This window comes from Anas platyrhynchos, chromosome 2 (genome assembly GCF_047663525.1).
Source record: "Anas platyrhynchos isolate ZD024472 breed Pekin duck chromosome 2, IASCAAS_PekinDuck_T2T, whole genome shotgun sequence".
NCBI lineage: Eukaryota > Metazoa > Chordata > Aves > Anseriformes > Anatidae > Anas > Anas platyrhynchos.
Genome location: NC_092588.1, coordinates 95,585,433 through 95,603,366, shown reverse-complemented (window position 1 = coordinate 95,603,366; position 17,934 = coordinate 95,585,433). Strand labels below are relative to the sequence as shown.

General features: G+C 37.5%; 1 protein-coding gene across 3 annotated transcripts in view; it reads left to right on the top strand.

The window, feature by feature from the left end:
- The first annotated feature begins 762 nt into the window (after positions 1 to 762).
- Positions 763 to 17,934, top strand: part of STARD3NL (STARD3 N-terminal like) — a 22,788-nt gene continuing 5,616 nt past the window's right edge. For 2 of the 3 annotated variants that reach the window (XM_027451462.2, XM_027451460.2), the window contains exons 1-4: positions 763 to 877; positions 11,297 to 11,593; positions 14,643 to 14,720; positions 16,809 to 16,886. In XM_027451462.2, coding sequence (XP_027307263.1) covers positions 11,369 to 11,593; positions 14,643 to 14,720; positions 16,809 to 16,886 — 381 coding nt within the window. In that variant the 5' untranslated portion in view covers positions 763 to 877; positions 11,297 to 11,368. Of the gene's footprint in view, positions 947 to 11,296; positions 11,594 to 14,642; positions 14,721 to 16,808; positions 16,887 to 17,934 lie in introns of all 3 variants that reach the window. The other variant, XM_027451461.3, reaches the window with a different exon arrangement.

Genomic DNA, 17,934 nt, shown 5'->3' with positions numbered 1-17,934 from the left:
TTCACAAACAATGCATAGTCTTCAGTTGCCGGCCTGTTAAATTTCAAATTTCTTTTGACATTTTTACTGCTTGAAGTGGTAATGTTTCTTCACTTATCTGACTTGACTTGACACCGTGACTTTCACCTAATTGTCCTAAGGAGACTGGTTGTCTGCATTTTACTAGGTCGCCTGCTAAACTTTCTTATCACTGTAAGCATATCTCAGTACCACATTCCCTCCTTCTAAACAATGTAACTCTGCAAAAACAACATTTCTATTCCCACAGTACTGATGAGGAAAAAGGCTGCTTGGAGGGTGGAAGCTGCCTTGAGCAGTGACACAAGCAACACCACTACAAACACCTTTTTTTTTGTTGTAGAGGAGTTCTCTTGTGTTGAGGATACGCATTGGGGAACTGATAGGATGGGAGGGGGTGGCCTCAGGTTATGCCAGGGGGGTCGGGTGGGAAGAGAGGAGACATTCCTGCTCAGAAAGCAGTCAGGTGTTGGAAGGGGTTGCCCAGGGAGGTGGTGGCATCACCGTCCCTGGTGATGCACACGTGAGGGTGTGCAAGGAAACGTTGGACGCGGTGCTTATGTACATGGTCAGTGGGTGACAGTGGTGGGAGGGGTACGGTTGGACCGAGTGATCTTGGAGGTTCTCTCCCAATCTCCACGAAGCCACGGCTCCCACAGAACAAGATGGCGCCCCCCGGCCTCCCCTCAGACGCTCCCCTCCGAGGGGGCGGGGCTCCAGACGGCCCAGCCCCGCCCCCGCCCCCGCCCCTGACCCCGCCCCCTGGCGCTAACCCAACCCCCCGCGCCCTACCCCCGCCCCTCCCGGCCGGGCCGGGCCTGCGGCGCTGGGTGCCTGCGGCCGGGGCCCTGCGCGCGGGGTAGGAGCAGCAGGGCGCCGGGGGGCGGGGGGGCAGCACGCGCGGCGGTCTTTGGTGCCAACGGCCACGGTAACGGCTGGGCGGGGGGGGGAAGATGAAGGAGGAGAGGGAAAAGGTGGTGGTGGTGGTGGTACTGGTGGTGCAGCAGCAGCAGCAGCAGCAGCAGCAGCAGGGCGGGGTTTTCTTCCTGTATTATATATGTAATTTTTTATATTTACAATTTTTTTCCCTCTTCCCGGGGGCCAGGAGGGACTAAGAGGGGTCACAGGGCGTTGTGGTTGCAGTTTTACGTAGGCCAGATGCAGGGTGCATTCTCTGTTTTGCTCACCTGTTATTTTTCTTGGTGAGGGTTCAGCGCCAGACACTTTGGATAAAACCAGTGGCCCGTCTTAAGAATCTCTGTAATAACTCACGTGTGTTTCTGTCCATCTGTTTGTTTATTTCAGGGGGGATGTGCTGTATAGACTTGGTGTTTGGAGAAAGAAATGCTCAACCTTTCTAATGATACTGAAATTTGGGGCTTTCTTCACTCTTGGATGCATTAGGCTTTCTTTTTGGTGCATTTAGACGAGAATGCGTTCTAATTTTCTTGAATTCTCAAAGAATTGTTTAGCCACAACCATTTCCAAACTAACTCTGCAGTTATTCTAGGCTTCGATATGCTTGAAAGAATGTATTTAGATTTCCCCATTTGAAACTTCATTGGGTCATCATAGCTAAACGTATGTTTTAATAGCATCATTTACTGAAATATTTTATAGGCCCAAATAATTACTACAATATTTTATAGGCCCTCTTGAGGCTGGCTCCCCAAATTTCTCATAAGCAAGATTAATGGATTTCATCCAAAAATCAAGTCAACAAGTTAAATGCTATCAGTGCTTTTGCAGAAGGGTCTGGTGAAGTAATGATAAATGACACTTGTGGCAGCAGCAGACTGTGATTTCAGATGGTTAGCCAGCACCATCCAACAGCTTAATGCTTAAAGGATTGCAGGTGTGTTGCTTGTCAAATATTCTCTGATCTTACTATCAGATAAAAATCTGTTTTTTAATTTGAAATTCTTAGTGATCATGTTAAAAGGCAATTTTTTTGTCCCACCTCTCCACCTCGCTGGGTTAAATTCAGCTAGGTATGAGATTAGAAATAAAGGTTGGAAAAAAAGATCTGAGTAGATAACCAAGTATCTTATAATTACATTGTGCTTCACATATTAAGATTAGCTATTCAGTCATCATCCAAAGTCCTGAAATCATGTCACCTCAGATAGCAGGAGTTAAATTCTGTCTAGCACTGAGAGAAAAACTAGACAAATTATGCAGAAGTTTGCTGGGAGAAATATTCTATGCTGAAGGCTCAGGTGTAGATCTCTGCTAGAGTTTGCTGCAGCTTGGACTAGGTAATATTTTCTTCCAGTGTCTTATAAGGAGAAAAGTTGAGGTAACATAAAATGTGATGCTTTCTTTTGCTTTGAAATGTGTTCATGACCTATAAAATCAGAGTTAAAACTGAAAAATCTTACAAAAGTTTTTGTATTTTAACACGGTTATTAGGTTCTTAAAATACTGTGTTTCTTAAGAGCTCTGAGGAATTTCCAGGGATCAAATTCACATTGAGAAAACTTACGCACCATTTTGTTGAATAGCTCTTGAGAGTGTGAAGGAATCCTGGCGGTTTCTCACTGGTATATAAAATGCCTGAGCTTTTCTTGTTCCAGTAGTACCTAGATTGCAGCCTTGGGGCATATGTTTGTTGTTCAGTTAGGACACTTACTAATATTTGCTTGTTTTCTCTATGTGGTAAACCAGTATTATGTTTGATACCTCAGTAAGATGTTTGGCCTCTCTAAAGATTTGTGTTTTATATTTATAGAGAAATGCTGACAGGATAAATTATATGTGGTATTGATAACTCAGAAGTAGGTTTATTCGGCCTACAGTTGTTATAAGACTGGTAAACTGGACGTATTATAAACTCTTGTTGCTTATTATTTAATGCTTAATGTGGTAAAGTGTGCAGTGAAATCTTTATTTTTGAGAGCTGATGTTGGGTGGGCTACAACATCAGCTTCAGAGAGCAGGATAATGTTGAGAAGAAGAGTTAAGATGTGGTGGAGGTTAATTGTCTTTGCTCTATCCTTGTACTACTTTCCTTTTTTGGTCAGTTTTCCCTCCTTCCTCCCTCCCTCCTTTTCCAAGAAATCAGATGCTTTTTTTAATTTTTTTTTTTGAGTTTTCTGTTGCCAACAGCTATTGTATGTTACCGGCATATGGTATGTATATAGTACCTTTTGTATGTTTTATATATATGTAATTAATATAACTGTGAGCTGATTGCATTTAACATACAGTGAAATAGTTTCATGTCTTTGGTAAAAACTAGTCCAAAGCATCTAAACCAAGAAAGAGGTGATTTTTTTCTTTAAAAGAAAGCAACAATTTAGCTTTGCTAATTAGTTAATTAAATAAATGAATGTATTGGTTTCAAACAGAATACATCAACAATTCTGTAACTGAAGTGCTTTTTCATTGTATGTTCTGAGGACTTAACTCTAACAGGGATAAAATGCATGCAGGTCAGGCCTGTAGTTTGAAGTGGTTAAATGTCAAGTGAAGGTGAGATCTGAGCCACAACTTCAGTGTATGTTACAGTGCAGCTTCCCTACATGTCAGATTTTTCTATTTTTCTTAAAATAGAATAGAGTTGCCAATTCAAAGACACACTCTTGATTAAACAAATAAACAGATTTGCTTTGGTTTAACTCTGAGGAACTGTTCCTTCATGTGACATTTCCCATGTCTTGTTTGAGCACGCTCGTGTAAAGGCACAAAGCTGTTCTTGGTCATTTTAGATGTAAAATGCTTGGGATGTACTGTTAGGAAGGATCCTGGAGGTTAAAATGGCAATGGGGATAAAAGCAAAGCATCACCAATACCAAATTTACAGGCTGTTTGCAATTTTTTCAGCTCTTGTAGGGCAAGAAGTGAAGTGGTAGTGCAGGACAGCGCTTACTAGCAGGGGAAAAATTAGCCCATGCTTGGAGCACTTTGATTTGACTTTCTGTATCAGTTAGAATTGCTCCTGGGACAGGGGAAGATGACTTTGCTGTTTCCTCAGATGTCCTAATGACCCCATATTTTGACTTACTTTTTTTTGTCCCCATTTCTCCTTTTAGCTTGTAAACTGTCCTGCACTCTTCCACACTTTGTCCAGTGTTCTGAGAAAAATACTGCTCAGTATGACTGTGGGATGTGTGTGGCTGCACTGTTAGTTTTGTTAGGTCACCATTAGAGCATAAGAAATTGGGAAGCATTTTTCAACCAAAACAACCATCGCTCTTCTTGTTTTGTCTTTTGTCTGACATCTAATTATCTGCTTGGTAATGTATCTTTCCAAACCTTGGCAATAAGTTATTTCAAGGTTCATCAGTATGAAACCAGATATGCATTATAAGTACAAGAATAATTTGTATGCTGTACAGGCTGCACTCAAATAGTTTGTGCTTATTCATTTTGTACGTTGAATGAGAAACTTCCTTATGACTTGGGTAGGTAAGAGCTTCTACCTCAGGGTCACGCAGAACCACTCTAGTTCTTAATGCTCAGACACAGCCGAGCCCTTCTTAAGGAGTTTTCCTGTATGCTGAAAAGTACTGTCCTCCACCTCCTACTCGAAGACGTCCCGGTTTCTAAATGTATTGTATATTTGTAACTTGTGATTCCTGCTGTATTGCTTCATTGGGCATGCAGGGTAATGCCAAAAAGTTATATGCAGTATCTTGTACTTATATTTGGGAATTTTGTGAGCATGCAGCATTGAGCATGGGCATTGGAATTTTTCTGTCTTATGTTGATTAAAGTGTTTGGCCTAGGTAGAATAGGTAGAACACAACAGTATCTAAAAGCTTTTGTTATTTTTTTTCCTTCACTAAGGAACTGGATAGGATAGAGGATAGATTGCAAGATAAAGTACATCTGTAAGTGTAAGTACACAAAATCTCTGACGGAGTAGGAGAACACTGCAGTAGTTGCTGTGGAGCTGATTTACCCTATCCTACAGAGAAGGGAGGTGTGCTTTCCTATAGATAGAATACTGTCCTTGGGCTGAACAGTTCCTAGAATTGGCATCTGTGGTCCTATCTTTTTAGCATTAGACTCGATGTGGTTTTTGATATGTTTATGTTGGTCAGTACTAATTGTTTTCACTTTTTAGAGCCTGAGTTTCTTGGTGCACTGTGCAGCCATGCATTTTAAGTATTGCTTCACCTTCAATACAACCCACTTAATATCGATTTGAAGCAACTGTTTTTAATTCTGTAAATGATGGTTCTGCCTTTGGACCTTTTGATGATATCATATGACCTGCATGCTAACTAGAATGTCACATGTCAATGAAAATTGTGTATGTTTTTTATTTCAGTCTCCTTTCCAAATGTTAACCACTGTTTTTTTAGCTTATATTTGGTTATTTTGTAGTTCTGTATTACTAAGTGGGTTTTAGTTTTGAATAGACATGTCCAGTATTAGGGTGTACCTACTTTCATAGCTTAACAACTTCTGCCTCCATCCCTATTTTAAAACCAGAGCTTGTAAAAACAAGTGTGTATTTCTGTGAACTTTATTCTTTAAATGGAATAAGAAATCTGTGGAGAAAGGAAGAAAAAGTCTTAATTCTCAAATGCACTGTGAAGTAATTAATGGCAAAACAGATGTGATTTTTCATGCTGACCCAGATTAAGTTTTTTTTTCATCTGTCTCACAGTTCAGATGATGTGTCTTGGATTTATCATGTCAAGAAGTAAGCAGTCTTATAAACTACATGATAAATCACTTGGGCAACTTCTCATCACCCTAAAGGCTACTACTGTATTAAGGGCAGATACCTTCAGGTTGTCATTCAAACCCTTTGGAAATAAGCATCTTTGGGAATCAGAGTTATGCCAGTAAGGTTACCCAACAAGTGTTAGCTAATTTTCTGAAACTGAAAGTCCAGAAAAGGCTGGAATCACCATAAAATATCTGCTATTTAATTTTTGCTGTGTCAAATCTGTTTTTTTTTTTTTTTTTTTTTTTTTTTTTTTCCTCTTTATGGCGTCCTTTTATGCTTGGATTTTGTCTAACTAATACATGCAGCTACACATGAGGCTTAAAGCAGTGGCTGATAGAGCTGAACTCATTTCAGGAGCCAAAACAAGGGGCAACATCAACAAACTATGCCTCGGGAGGCTTGGGATGAACATAGGAAAACCTTTGGAAAATTGAAATATCTCCTGATGCGGATTCATCTTGCAAATTTGGAGTTTAGCTAAACAAGAACAGATATTATAAAGCCCTGGAATTTCAATTCCACAAGACTTCTCTAGAGAGTTGGTGTGGTACTGGTAAATGTTACCCAGAGAAACATAAAAGTTTTCAAGTCTCAGTAAAACAGAGCCTCAACTGACCAAATGTTGATGGTAGTCCAATGCTAGTCCTGCTAGAGGTCCCTTGCAACCAACATTTCTGTGATTCTGTGGCTACACAAGTGTTGTTTTTTTTTCCATTCTCTCCATTTTCTGTAGCTATGTGTCTGCTTCATGTCAGCCAGACTTTATACAAATCTGTCTTTTTATTCTGCTTATGTGATTCAACTCAATGTGAAGGAGGTAATATACTGCTGTTGACCAGTCTAATGAAGTCTTGTGGTATTGAAATACTATCTGCTCTTGTTTAGCTAAACTCCAGATTTCCTGAAGGGAATCACATCTGGAAATATTTCCATTTTCCAAATTTTGTGCTTCAAAGATCAGGATGTAATATCTATTAACTGAATCAATTTTAAAATTAAGTTGGTGTATTTCACTAAAGGTCTATGCTAATTATTTTTTAAATATGTTTTCATGCCTAGTAAGAAATACTTACCAGGGACATTACTTCAGGCTGAGACATTTTCAAAGATACTGAATCCTTAAGATGCTTCTAGGGCAGTGATGTGTTACAGATAAAAATAGAATGAGTGCAGCTTGAAAAGGTTCCAAGTGCTCATTCAGAAAAGGGGAAATGGCTACCAGGAGGTCCCTAGCAATGTGTCTGCTATAAGCCCACTTCACAAAAATGAGTTCTTTCACTTAAATACAAAATAGAGGGAGAACCTGTCAACAGGATGGGTTTGGTTTGTTTCTATCAGAGAATGGTGTAAAAAAGTGTCTGGGTAAACTTTGGAAGCAATCTCTGTCTCTTTGGGATTTTTTAATTTAATTTTTAGTTGGCATTACCTGTTCTTCAGAGCAGTTAGCTTTATCTGGGGTAGCTCTTAACTGGGTTGATGTTGGAGCTGTCAGAAGACAGCTTCAGAGATTTCTGCTGATACTCCTGGAGGATAAAACAGATTTATCCTTATATTCCTCGTTTATTAGCCTTTGTATATTATGGGAATGCATTCTTTACAATTAATTGCTTATTCTGTCTGAGATGTTGGCTAAAGTAACATTTCTCCATGTGCAGAAAAAGAATAATGTTGGAGATGTTTGTGATGGTAGGAGAGCAAATAGGGATGACAGTTAAGTCTCAGGCCCTGAGGTCCCTTATTCCTTCTGGAGAATTTATTTAGAGAACTCAAGCCTGGCACAGTTTGTTGTGCTGAATCATTGAATCCTAGAGTGCCCCAGTGGGAATGTTCATTATCTGTGGTGGATGCTGCCTGCGTGGGGCCTAGGGTTGGACCTTTGGAAAGATCCCCAGGGTCTGGTTCCTTTGGAAAGCTGCCAGCTCGGGATGTGCTGGCTTCAAGACCATTTACTGCAGGTAATAGGTTGGCTGTTGGCTGACACTTCATCATTGTTTGAGGTTACACAAATGTGTGTTACAATTACCCAAGATTGTCTTGAGGTGTCACTTAAAGATAAATGCTTTAGTGTTACGATTATAATGCTGGTTACTGTATTGCTCTGGTATTGCAAGGAATTTTGTTTTTGATGTCACAAACTGTTCTTAGAGACAAACAGGGACTGTAAGTAACATGAGGTTTGATAAGGAGATGGAGAGGTAAAGAACTGGTATGTTTTTTTCTTATTGGTATATGAGAAAACTTGTTGGCAAATAAGTACTTCTTGTTTGTTTGTTTATGAATGAGTATTACTACTGTTGCAGTCTCAGCTTTCTCATCAAGAAAGGGAAAAACTTTAATTTACTAATGAAAGCCCTGTATTTTTTGTGCTACTTTGGCATCCTGACCATTGTGTTGGCGATGTCATCTTGTTTTACTTATTGAAAAGAAATAATTTTCAGTTTTTTTTAACCTTCACAGGAAAGCTATTAAAGATGGGAATTCTTGGGAGTGTTCACTGTTGTCAGAGACATAGATAGAAAATACTATAGTTTTTTATAGGTTTCAATGGCAGTCATAACACATTACTTGATGTGCATAGTTTCTTTTATGCTAACGTAGTTTTTTCCTGTAGTTTCTCTGATATTTTTAGCTAGTATTTCTTTTCCTAAAATCACTTACACATGATACTTTCACTTTCAGTTCTGATGAGCTGCTAATTGCCTTTTGAGTGAGCTATTTTCTATTTTTTTTTTGCTTTCAATTCTGGTTATCTCAGTTAAGTTTTGCTATGTGTTTTTTTTTTTTTTTTTTTACTTGTAAAGAAAAAAGGTAACAAATTACGTTGTAGCTTATGAATAATAAATTAGTATAGTAATCATAAAAATAAATTAAAACAAGGATGGTAGAATGGAAGAATAAGGATAGTATAGTGGTAAAAAAAAAAAGAAGTACTATCCTGATCTTCCATCTCTAATATGCATGCAAAACTAGCAGATGTATAATATGTGCCATCTGCTTATATTAAAGGGAAAATAATGGTATTAATTGTAAATGTAGCCTTAAAATCAAGGGGTAGTTCTCATCATGTGTTATGAAAATGTTCATTAGACTTGAGGGCAGTGAAGGAGTACAGTTCTTAGCAGTTAACCTGGCTTATTTTAACAAAAACCTTTACTTTTCACTCATACTAGTTAATACTATTAATCAAGTAAAATATTCAGTTCTCCAGGATAAATTTGGGTGTTTAGTTATCTGTTTGGAAGCTTAAGTTACAGCCATAACTGTGAAGTGTTTAAAAAAAAAAAAAATTTAAATCTTGGCTACTTTTCAGGAAAAAATAAAAGTGTTTAACTTTTAATGGGTCTGTATAAAAAATTGACTTAGCTAAGTTTTTACTTTAGCAGTAGGAGTTGGGTGAATGTAAATGTATTGGTTAAGAAGCCAAAAACAAACAAAAACCTTTTTACTTCTTATAGAGTCAGAAGGCATGAGGAGAAAGTGTATCACAAATTTACTAATGTGGATTCTTATCTCAGAAAAAAATATTTCCCTATGAAAAGTTTCAACCTTTCAGTAAACTTACAATAAGAGGATTGTGAGTCTAGTGTCACGGAGGAAATTCATGGCAATGAGTATTGTTTCTGTTCAAGGGAAGAGACGACAGAACAGATGGCAGAGCTTTTTGCAGAGTTTTTACTTGGTTTCAAAATCTTGTTCCTTTCTGTAAAGGAGCAAAACGAACCCTTGGGTACAGAGCACGGGCTTTACTGGAGGCTGTTATGAGAGAACCTGGTTTCCTCTTGCCTTTGCTATGTTCCTATACTGAAATGTTTCCTTGTATAGAGTGGCTAAATGAAATGTTTTGTTTTAGTAGGCAGATGTTTTAGAAAATAAGTGGCTATTATCAAGCTAACTGATATATGTGACTTGTAGAAGGTTTAGTGGCTGGTATTTGAAGCAGAGGTATAGAAGTAATTGCAAATCATTTTCTGGCTGAAAATGTTCATCAGTACAGTAGAGCTGGGGAGAAGCGGGTTCATCCATGATTCTTACTGTGAAAGAATTCCACGTTTGTGTTCTTAACCTAAAGCTTCCTAGTGCTTTCAGTACTTCATTGTAAGTGTTTTGCACAGAAATGTGTTGCAAGTTTGTTTAACTTCCAAGTTTGTTCACTTGCTAAAGTGTTTATAATTTCTAATTTGGGGGTGACTTAGAGGGGAGGGAGCTGTGTTCCAGAGCTGAGGCTGGTACTGACTGGGGAGAGTCATTGCAGTAACTCATACAAAAAGATGGACAAACAGGAGGGGGAGTTAAGGACAGTGAAGATGCACTGTGCTAAATCTGCTTGGAACCATCCCTTCAACCATCCCTCTTGTATCTGTCTTTTCCTCAGCAGTGATGTGTTTGCACTGGAGACTCCCTTTCCCACCTTTCCTTTTCCTACATCTGTGTATCCTTTGGTTTGTCTAGTGCTGTGTTACAAATCACGTATGCTTTTCCTCTTGTGCCATGCCTGTTTTCTTGCCTAGTGGAGTTGAAACGCTGTTGTTACTTGGGATAGAAGAGTGGGAAGCGTTTGTTTCCATTTTGTGGTTTACTGAAAGACAGCCCACACAGGAAGAGACAAATTTGTGTTCTTGAATTTCAAGAAGTTACTACTCCAGAGTTACAGATGCTTGACTGATATGATTTGTATTGTGGGATGTATAGCTTAATCTTCTGAGTGTTTGCATAAAATTAACATTTCTATGCATTTCCTTGAAACTTGTAACCTTCATCAGCTCCTTCTAGGAGCTTCATTTGGGGGGGGGGAGTTTCTAATCGAGCATATCAGTCTGTTCCAGTTTTATAAGAAATTGAACCTGAGAATCTTTTTTTTCAAAAGTCTTATAGTCAGTAGAGGCATTGCAGATGAATTAATCTGTAGAACAGATAGCTGTATACTTGCTTTGTAGAATATTTACTACAGTATTCAGGGGTTTTAATGGATTTTTAACCTTTTGGTAATGCTAGTTTGGGATGTGCTGATAGCATGTCCAATGAGGATTCCTCCCTCTCCCATGAGGAAAGGCTGAGGACACTTGGTTGTGTAGCCTGGAGAAGAGGAGGCCAGGAGGCAACCTCCTAACCTCCTTGCTCTTTTCTCATTGCTTCCCAAGGAGGGGAAGTGCAGAGGGAGGACAAGCGCCTGTCTCTTGTCCTTGTCACCAATGCCAGGGCATGTGGGAATGGCGCAAAGCTGTGTGGAACTTCCTTAAGCTGGGTTACTTTTGAGTGTTTAAGTCAGAAATCTTAAAGATGTACATCATGATTTCTATTTATGCCTGTTTGATGTCAATACAGCAGCACAGAGAATGGAGTCTTCTACATCTAGACAGTGCTCTCTTATTCCCACCTGTCTATATGAAAGTTTATTTCTCTTGTTTCACAAATCTTAGCGAATGAAGAGGGCATAGGTGTATCTTTTTTCTTTTTGAAACATTTTTTAGAATCTACTTACCAAATGTTCCTAGATGTCAGTTTATGGTGAAACAAAAAACTGACTGGGTAAGCAAAAATTGTGTAGTGAATTTTGGTGCTTTAGTGACTAATTAGATATCTTTGTTTACTTAGAAATTCTTCCTATATGGATCATCCTTCAAGTGATGGTGAGCCTGGAAGAAGACTACTTTAAGCAAACCCAGGATGAATAGGGTGCCAAATGATGCAGAAAATGCTCACAGCAGCAGCGTGGAATCCTGTCCATCCTTGCGAGATGTCCACTCTATCAACCCGGCACAGCTGATGGCAAGGATTGAGTCCTACGATGGACGAGAGAAGAAAGGCATATCAGATGTCAGAAGGACTTTCTGTTTGTTCGTTACATTTGATCTCTTATTCATAACCTTGCTGTGGATAATAGAATTAAATGTGAGTTGTCTTTTCAGTACCCCTAGACTTCAGGAGTGGTTAACAAGCTTTCTATCCCAACTGTATGCTATTCGTATCATTGAAACTAAGGCAGTTTCTCATTTTCAGTGTTTTGTGGACTTGATCATAAACTACTTTTATCATTAGAATATATCGTTTTTATTCATATAATTAAACCTTTGGATGTTCCTCTAGTCTATGAACAGTGCTGAGGAAACCACTGGAAGTCCAGTGAACTTCGCAGGCAGCAAGAAAACAGAAGTATTACTATAGTTGTTTGAATGTGGCAAATAGGGTGAATTTTATCAGTATTAAGAGTGTTCATTCTCCTGAGTAGTTCAGTGACTGAAGTGTTAAAAAGACTTAAATGGCAAAAACCTTTCTTATGTAGTGCTATATTTTCTGAGAAATCTAGTATAAGTATGTTGTTTGTGGTAGGATACATTGAAACAATATAAACTGCTGCAGTTGCTACCTTTTAACTGCAGCATTTGTAATTTGAAAGACAAACTAGTTCTTAGGAAATTTCTGGAAAGAAGTAGGGTAGAAGGTTTGTTAGTGTTTGATCACTAACAGTTTTGGAGTTGAGTTTTAAGCTATAACCTAAAAATTCATTTATGAAAGGGCACAAATGAAAAAATAGGAGGAATCCCTTTTCTAGATAATAAAGTTCTCGAGTTAACATTTGTCATCATTTGGTTACAAATAAATAACCTTAGTCTGACATTATGAAGTTTTAGGAATCATCTGTTCAAATAGTTTGATATACTGAAAAATCTATTTCCTGATTTAATTTGAGAAAGCAAACTTTGCCTGCCTGAATGCTGTAATTTTGTGACTTTGACTTCTGTTATCTCCTTAGGTGGAAAGCCTGTTGTATCTGGTGCATTATTTCAGCTGGCTCAAAAGAAAACCTAGAATTCCGATACTTCATTTTGGCTAGTTTTAGGCTAGTTTCTTAACAGCACGTTTGACTAAGAGGAGCAGAATCTGGTTTTGTAATTCTTGTTGGGGATTTAGAACACAAATTTTCGTATTATTGCTCTCAGTATATTTAAGACTATAGAAAATGCCATAAACTCCTGGTATTTTGAATGCTGCAGCATAAAGGATCTCAAGATCTTAGCAGTTCTTCATGAAAAGCCTTGCTTTAGGGGAAATTTATGAACCCTAAGCCTTGTAGTGTCAAATGTCATCGAGAATGAAAAATGACGTTTTGCTTTCATAAATTATAATATTCAGAGCTATCTACAATCTTGACACACAGTTTGTTGTGCTGTGTTTTTTTAAACTGAGTTTTGTTTGTTGGGAAGCTAAATAGCATTGTGTTAGGATTGTCCTTCACTGGTACATAACTAATAGGACTTCAGAATTGCTGCCAGAGTGCCTGTATGTATGGTTTTCCTATTGTCCCTGTTATCCAATGCGCTTAAGCAAAACCTTTTTTTTTTTATGCACTTCAGGGAGTAGCTTCCTTGGTAGTTTGAGCAAACCCTGCATCAAGACTGTCATGGTTCTCTGTTCATCCTTGTGCTCATGCAACCATACGTTGAACAGTTTGCTGAATTGTCTCAGAACTCAGTCATCAGCTGGTGCTGATGTATTGTGTTCTTTTATTCTGTGGTGTATTTTGTTTTATGTTATAGGAGGAGAGGGCTGAGACAGCATGTCTGTGACTGGAGAGAATAGGGACTGCCTAGTCTTTTCTTTTAAATTGACCTCAAGTGCCATGCAACAGTGTTCTGTGTGTTACTTTGCATGTATCTTTCCTTCCATTTCCTCCTAAGTGCTTTCCAAAGGCTTATGAGTCTACAGACAGCTTCCATCACTCTAGAAATCACTCTAGAATCTTCCTTATTTATGGTGGAAATAAATGACCATACCAGCTGCAGCTGAGTAAACAATGGGAAGCTATATTTAAAAAGCTGTCTGCTAGTTATAGAGGAGAGGGGGAGAAAGAGGAAAAAAAAAAGGAATAAATTTGGAGTTGGCTTGTATAGTCACAGCAAAAAAAAAAAAAAAATCTAAAATATCCAGCAATGTAGTTGGGAAAAGAATGTGCAAGTATCTACACTGTTCTGATTTGAGATGGTGAGCATATATTGGGATGCTTTAGTGTACCTCCTTTCTTTGAAAAGATAACAGAAGTCAAACTTAAGATTAAAGCTTTTTGTTGATGTTATTTTCCACTGTTTTATGTAACTATTTCATGCAGTCCTTAATTATCTAATTTAATATTAAAATCAAACAGCCTTTGGAATCTGATATGAACGCTATGATTCTTCACTCTCAACTAAGACACTCTTGTTTTCTGAGCCAATGCATCCTAAATTATTCTCTTAGTAACCCATTTTGGACAGGAAAGTGATGAGTGCTTCCATGTGAAATGAACATGGTGGCTAAGGAAGATGTAATTATGAATCTCCTCAAGCAAATGAAAGAATTAAGACTGGATCTTAAACCATTCTCTGACAAATAAGTAATGATCACAGCTTCTGTGTTCTTTACATTGTATTTCTTTGGTTTTGCTCAGTTCTCTGGAAACAAATAGCATATATGCTGTGAAGGAAAAGGTCTGGAGTGTTAATTCAGTTGTTTGAATTCAAGTGCTAAAGCATCAGAGATTTTTAGTATTTCCTATTTGCTAGCATGTTACTAATGAGCTAATTTCTGGGTGCCTTTCTGATCAGCTGTTTAGATTCTTCTGAGACATAAAATGCTTAGTAAATCTGTGTAGGAGAAGTTATATTTAATTTCTTTTTCCCTCAGCAACTTATTTGCTTTTATTATAGGACAGTCTGAAACATAGCTTTTGTAGGTCAGGTTATTAACAGTGATAATCCTAAATGTTTTGATTTTGTAAAGCATTCTCATTGTATTTCATGATTATAATCTTTAAAATTATATTTTCAGCATACTATCTCCTCTGTTTAATTTCACGATTGTTTGTACATCCATCAGAAACTATTAATTTACACTTCACATTTGTGTGTTTTCTGGCTTCAGTATCTTCTGTTCTAAAGCTGTGTGTGGTGTTGTTCCCTTGTAGGTGAAGGGAGGTATTGAAACTACATTAGAGAAAGAAGTTCTACAATATGACTACTCTTCTTCATATTTTGATATATTTGTAAGTATCCTTAAAAAAGGGGGGGGGAGGGGGGAGAGAAAAGCAAATTAGAGTTTTCCCAGTTTCTTCCTTACCCAGTTGTTCCCAAGTTTGAGTCCTGTGAAAGGGTCGATCTCTTCTTGATAATTAAAACCAGAAAGGCTTGTGCCAAATTTCACCTGTGTTGGGGTTTCTTGGTTCTTCTTTGGCAGCAAGTTTTCATGGAGCGTGTTGATAAAGGTACTTTGGCATGCTTCTGCTTTGGGGAGGAGGGGGAAGTGAAAAACTAAGTCACGTGAGACTAATCTAATATCACAGAATCACAGAATTAGGTTGGAAGAGACCTCAAGATCGAGTCCAACCTCTAACCTAACACAAACAGTCCCCACTAAACCATATCCCTAAGGTCTACATCTAAATGTCTTTTAAAGACTTCCAGGGATGGTGACAGTAGACAGTAGTCCTTCAGCTGTAAAATAATTTTGTTTAAACTGACATTTTTGTCCTTTCACATAAATAAGTCTGAAGTGAAGAGGGAGACTGTTACCAGGTTGGCCTGTATAGGTCAGGTTTCTTTCAGACTTCTCTGTTTTAGCTCAAGGTTTTAACGTTGTACTAAAAACAGGTGACATGAAGTATGGTGTTCTCCTTTCCTATGTATAAGTTTCTTAGGTGCATGGAAAAAGCTCTTCTGCCTCAGTAAGTTTTTCTCTCTTTCAGCAAGGTTGTAGTTCTGTAGCTGCAAAGTGTTTTGCACTGCATAGACCAAGTTACTGATCTCTAAGTGAAAGTTATCTCTTTACGCTTCTTGTAAAGTGCCCCATTCCCTTTGCGTGATTAACTCTACCAGATCTTGTTTCCCTGGTAGAGATAAATTGTTTTAGTTACTTAATACTGATTACTATATCTAGAATATCTCTTTGAAACTGTTTTCTGATGCAGAAGCAAGTTTTTTACCGTTTGCCATGTCAAATGTAATGAGATACTGGATACAAAAATGTCATAAGCTAGCAAACTATACTGCCTCTCTTTTTCTCTCATCATTATTTTGCTGGCTGCTTTCCATGATGTTTACCTTACTGTAGAAATGAAAAAAAAAAACAAAATTATCTGTAAATCTCGATTCTCTGAAGATTATTTTGTCCTGTAGTTGAACCAAGGGTTAAAAACTTCAAGGAGAAATAACAGATTTCTGTTGCCTGGGAAAGGACTGGGTCATTGAATTCTGCAAAATGAGTTGTGGATTTATACAGGATTTCTTCTGTTTCTGCTACAAATGTCTGAAACATATTTGCATAATGTTAAATGTATTCATTGTAACTCTGGCACTATCTGTCCCTGACCTCTCTTCATTTTTTAGTGTTTGTTTTCACATTTTTAAAATTGGATGCAATCTAATATTAAAGAATAAACAGGGAAACTGAAGGTTAGGGTCAGTAATCTCATCTGTCTGCTATTGATTTCATTTTTTTCTGGCTGAGAAATTGCATAATTTATCTTCACCTTAAAAATATTTGTAGCTGCTTGTTTCTGCAGGCATCTCCATAAAGAATAATTGATCATTGCAATATTGATATTTCAGTAAATATCTAAACATTAAGTAAGCAGAAAATTGTTTTTTTTTTGTTTTTTTTTTTAAATCCCATCTTCCCGTTGCATTTTTTAAATCTTTACAGTTCTTAATGATACTATTGGCACAGCAGTGCACTGGTAAGATTAGTGAGAGGTGCAGTGACGTTCAAGGTATTTGCTGGATTAACTGCATCCAGATTTAACTGTTTAGATTCCAGTCAGGTAAAATAATCATAAACATGTTTTGTGTAGCTTTCTTATGTTTCTAACTTATATTTGTAGAATTGCACATGCTTTTATATTTGAATCTATGGAGGCATGTGAGTAGCATCAGCTGTGTGCTTTAAAAATGGGAAATGATATTCTTTTTCTGTTTTAATAAGCAAAGCCACCTCCAAATTTGTTTCTCAATAGCAGAACTTGGATTGCCCTGTTATAATTTATTTTGTGAGCAGTTGTGTTTTCAGTCAGCTGAGAATCTTGTGGTTCTTCTGTGTTCCTGAATTAACCAACTTTTTTTTTTTCCTTTCTCTATAGCTACTGGCAGTCTTTCGATTTAAGGTGTTAATACTTGCATATGCAATGTGCAGACTGCGCCATTGGTGGGCGATAGCTGTGAGTAGTAGCCAAGCATAATGGAGTTTTAACTAAAATGGATCAAACACATTTTTAGATGCCTCTTAATGTTTGTATGTTAAGAAACATCTTGATTCTGTATATAAAAATTCATTTTACAGTAACAGACTAAAACTTCTGGAAGATTTTAAGCCTAAAGACAAGAATTTAATAGTATAATGAGTGTGTTCCTTATTAGATATCATGTTAACACAAATTGAAAATTAACTGAATCCAACATGAAAGGCTGGTCATAACCATTTGATATGTCTGACTTACTGCTTGAGCTATGTTTGAACCAGAAGTATTGAACTGTATTTCAAAAAGAACTGACATTTATGGTACCAGAAATCCAGCAATCTCGGACTTTTTTCCATTACACTGTAGTAGGTCCATGTGGAATGTATTCATGTATAACCTTCTTCAAGTGAGTAGCATGCAGTTTCTTTAGTAATCTGAGATTGTCATGATATTTTTGAAATTGTGGTATTAGCATGATACAAATAACAGTTACTGGTGCTCTGATTGTGATTTTTTTTTTTTAATTAAGCGCATGTATCCAAAAATCCTTTGTCCGTAGTTGTGTAGCTTTAGAGTATTTCTTCCAATTATATCCTCCAACGTGATACAGTTGGTTGTGAGGTGATGAGGGCAAAAATGACATGGTGGTAAACAATGAATATAGCTATTGCTTCAGTGAAGGTTTTGAAGAAGATGGTAGTCTTTAAAATTCTGCTCGTGCTTACCAGACCCTGGTTAGGTTCTGCTATTATTTAAAGAATCACTGCACTCAAACACATTAATAGAGTTCAAAAGCTTGTCACCTGCTATTTTTCAATCATGTCAGGGAATATCAAGTCTTCAAAGTGATTTCATTTTTTCATAATATCAGAATGTGAATTAAAATATTAGTTCAAGCTCCCTCACGCAAATATATATTTGAAATGGATCTTTTGATTTGGATGGTTGTGGAAAAAACCATTTGGAGCAATTGCTATTCACTTTTCCCCAAATAGTTGGATTTACTGTTTTTTATTTTTTTTTAAGG